The sequence below is a fragment of the Pygoscelis adeliae genome, unplaced genomic scaffold, assembly GCF_000699105.1.
Source record: "Pygoscelis adeliae isolate BGI_AS28 unplaced genomic scaffold, ASM69910v1 Scaffold407, whole genome shotgun sequence".
NCBI classification, from domain to species: Eukaryota; Metazoa; Chordata; class Aves; order Sphenisciformes; family Spheniscidae; genus Pygoscelis; species Pygoscelis adeliae.
The window spans coordinates 521,199-525,105 of record NW_008825251.1 but is presented as its reverse complement, the minus strand read 5'-3'; the positions used below and the strand labels follow the sequence as shown (position 1 = coordinate 525,105).

The following is a 3,907-nucleotide window of genomic DNA, read 5'->3' as shown; positions in this document are numbered from 1 at the left end:
CTGCGTCCAGCTCTGGAGCCCTCAGCATAAGAAAGACACGGACCTATTGGAACAGGTCCAGAGGAGGGCCACGAAAATGATCAGGGGGATGGAACACCTCTCCTATGAAGAAAGGCTGAGAGAGTTGGGGTTGTTCAGCCTAGAGAAGAGAAGGCTTCGGGGAGACCTTCTTGCAGCCTTTCAGTACTTAAAGGGGGCTTATAAAAAAAGATGGCGGCAAACTTTTCAGCAGGGCCTGTTGCGACAGGACAAGGGGGAATGGCTTTAAACTAAAGGGGGGGAGATTCAGACTAGATATAAGGAAGACATTTTTTACGCTGAGGTGGTGAAGCACTGGCCCAGGTTGCCCAGAGAGGTGGTGGATGCCCCATCCCTGGACACATTCCAGGTCAGGCTGGACGGGGCTCTGAGCAACCTGATCTAGTTGAAGATGTCCCTGCCCACAGCAGGGGGGTTGGACTAGATGACCTTTAGAGGTCCCTTCCAACCCAAACTATTCTATGATTCTATGACATGTGTAGTTTCATATTTATTAACTTACATATCAATTATATATAAAATACTAAGCACTTTTAGACATCATTTTTGCAAAAGCTCCATTGTCTACTTTTGTTGACAGTTTTCTGGAAGGAAATGCAATGAATAAAAGGGAAAATCCACAGGTAAAAGGCAGAATTTCAGATTAATAATATGGATCATCTCTATAAACTGTTGTTATTTTAACTTTAAAAAGAAAGCTCTACAACCTATATGTACTCCCAATATATGTACTTATATACGATTAAGCCACTTCAGCACAAACATCTCTGGAGAAGAACTTCTAAGGCAGTCATATTTCAGAAACTCTTAAAGTACCACCCCAAAACCTAACTCAAGCTGAGGGAATGACTTCAAGTATGAACACACGAATGCGATAGCTTATGTACCCACTGCAAAAATAAAGATACAGCCACCTATTCAGAGCACGTTCAACTTGAGGCATGGCCTTTCACAGCCCTGCTCTCAATCCTGGAAGACTGGAATCCATCACTTTATTTGATCAGACTACAGCTTAACAGTAGTTGGAATTACACAGAAGATCTTTCACTAACAAAACTTAGTTTTCTTCTTTTGCCAGACCATATGGGTACTGAGGGCATTTGCACAACGCTAAGAAGCATCAGGTCACCTTCAATGCCTCTAGTGAGAGAAACCCGAAGTGAGAGAGGAACAGGCGTGCTGTCTGGAACTCCTGTGCCGGTGGTGGGGGCTTACACTCCGTGATCGGATCGGGAAAGCTCTTCTTCCGCCACTCCTCTTCACTTTTCTGATCTATGGAAGTCTCAAAAATAATCTGCTGAGCCATGCCATTCCTCAGCTTCTCGTGTCGCTCTTCGAGCTGAAAAACATTGCATGAAATGCTGATTCCACCAAGATCACTAAGATCCAGTAAGACAACACCTTCATCATTTAGGACAGTTGTAAGTCACAGACAGAGCAGCAGCTGCAACTCCACCACCAGGATGTTTACTAAAGCGCTATCAAGACGACCTTGCAATGTTACAAAGTGAACATCTAAACACTCCTGTTTGCATGGGAGAGCTGTTGCAAATTTATGTATCCAGTATCAGCTACAGCTTCTCCCTTTCAAGTGAACAGAAACTAAAACACATTTGGCACTATGAAACTTTAAAATATGTTGGAGATACACACCCTCCTCCTTCCCCAGGAGGTCTCAAAAAAGCCCCTTCCATTTCCCCAGAAGTAGCAACAAAACGCAAGTCATTGCTTCCTAGCAATACCAGGATAGTAGGATCTGTAACAAAACGTGTTGAGCAGCGCCTCCCAAAAAACATGTCAAAGCATTATCATCTTCCTGGAGAAGTGCACAGATTTCATTAGTTAGCAGAGGTTATTATTCTATTAATATGAAATTAGTCAAGCTAAAGAGTAAAACTATATACAGTAAGACATTAGTGTATGATTCATGAACAGACAAAAAACCCAAGAACAAAATTAACTCAGAGACTAAGAGTTACTTACTTCCTCATTCACAATTTCATGTAAATCTGGAATGCTCAAGTCAGCTTTCACAAATGGGATCTTGTCCACTTCTTCAGGAAAAGGGCGGTGCTTCACACTGTATTTCAATCCAACATCATTTTTAGGAGCTGGTCGAGGTTCTGGTACAAAAGTCTGACAAAAAAGGGGGACAGTCTTTACATTCAAGGCATCGTAACACTAGACAATACTTTATTACAATAGACGGAAAACGTTTACCACCACCACCACCAGTACACTAATCCATTACTGAGAGGTATCATTAAAAAGCATTCAGTAAGTACTTTACACTAATAGACTTGTATTAAAAATGTGGCTGTAAATTTTGAGAGACACAGTTTGCCCATTTTGGTGGCTGCACTCCTGGAACCTATGAACCCTACTTACCACCTAACCTCTAAGCACTTGCAAATCCCCCCCAAAAATGGCAAGCTTACATGGCAACATCTTATTTTCAGCCCATTCTAACTGTATTGAGCGAAAGCTACCAGCTGTTTGAGAAGCCTCCATTTTAACCCTGCTGACTATGATGATCACAACAAGTCAAGCTGAGAAGTCCTGGAAGAGAACAGCAGCAATGCTGTGGGTCAGGAGAGGGACACACTGCCAGAATATCAAAAGGGCTTGCATAATGTATCATACAGAAATTTTGACATTGTTACTACATTATGTTCTAAACTGTTAGTATGTAATTCAAAACTTGAAGTTACCAATGAAAGCGACAAAAGATCTAGGTGCAGGTTTGCAGGTGCATAAGGTCCAAGCAAGCAAGCCCATTAATTACATCTTGAGTGCTGCTTTATAAATTTATTTACTATCAATTAAGCTTCAAAAGGACAAAGCTGTTAACATTAAAGTTACAGAATGCCTTTAAGTTGGAAAAGTTCCCTTAAAACGGGTAAGGAGGTTGGCAGCCAGGACACGACTTCTCCTTTGGCGTGGGAGGTAGCACACTTGGACTGACACTATTTAGCGAAATGGCTCAGCTTCAGTGGCAGCGCAGCTCCAAAGGCATCACGCGGAGGTCTTCACAAAGGCTGCTTTGCAGAGACCAGATTCATCCAAATGTGAACGTGACAGCTGAGACTGACAGGCCCTCATTTCAGCTACATTATTATTTACTTTATTTTGCTGAGGGGCTTGTGAAGAGTTCGAAGATTTGGAAAAGTTCAGACAGACAGGAATTTTGATAACAGAAGGACATGCTCCACTAGACAACTGCAGTAAGAGATTTTACTGTAAAATGAGATTGGGATATTTCTCCTCCAATATTCCTCTCCAGAGCTGTTCCAGAGTTCATCTGGATAATTTTTTTTTTCACAGCAGGTTTACAGCCATCTTTGCAACACTGGGCTTTGTAGCTTCAATAAGTTCTCCCTGCAGCATCTCGTTCTACACCTCCAGACTTCGCTGCCTCTGCTGCAAGGGCTTTGCCTGAGATCCTAAAAGCAGCCCCAACACTCATGCCTACACACTAAATACACTGTCCATTGCCCCATCACCTCAGAAGATGCTTTCAGGAAAAAAAAAAAGAGAATGCCCCCTCCCCTTAAACAAGTCTAGAAGGCAACAGCGATTTCACAGCCTGTATTTAATATTAATCACAAGTCGTAAAGAGTCACCAGAGATGTGTCACATTACCTACAGCTAAAGGCCCCGTGGCTCAGCCTTAATGTATAATCACCAGCTCTGTGGGGCTGTCTCACATTAGTGGAATTTCTGCTGAACATCTCTAAGTTAAAGATTTCTTTACGGGCTTTGACAGAGACCTTTTGATTTGCTTTAGCTCCTCTTGGTAAAAGACAGAGTTGCTGGGCCCATGCAAATCTTCCAGATGTCCCACGGATCAAAACCGTGACAGAGGGGA

At 42.6% G+C, this 3,907-nt stretch overlaps 1 protein-coding gene across 1 annotated transcript in view; it reads right to left on the bottom strand.

The window, feature by feature from the left end:
- RALGAPB (Ral GTPase activating protein, beta subunit (non-catalytic)) overlaps positions 1 to 3,907 on the bottom strand; it is a 59,795-nt gene that overhangs the window by 16,567 nt on the left and 39,321 nt on the right. Inside the window, 3 exon segments of the mRNA XM_009329330.1 lie at positions 1,169 to 1,378; positions 2,023 to 2,175; positions 3,810 to 3,906. Coding sequence (XP_009327605.1) covers positions 1,169 to 1,378; positions 2,023 to 2,175; positions 3,810 to 3,906 — 460 coding nt within the window.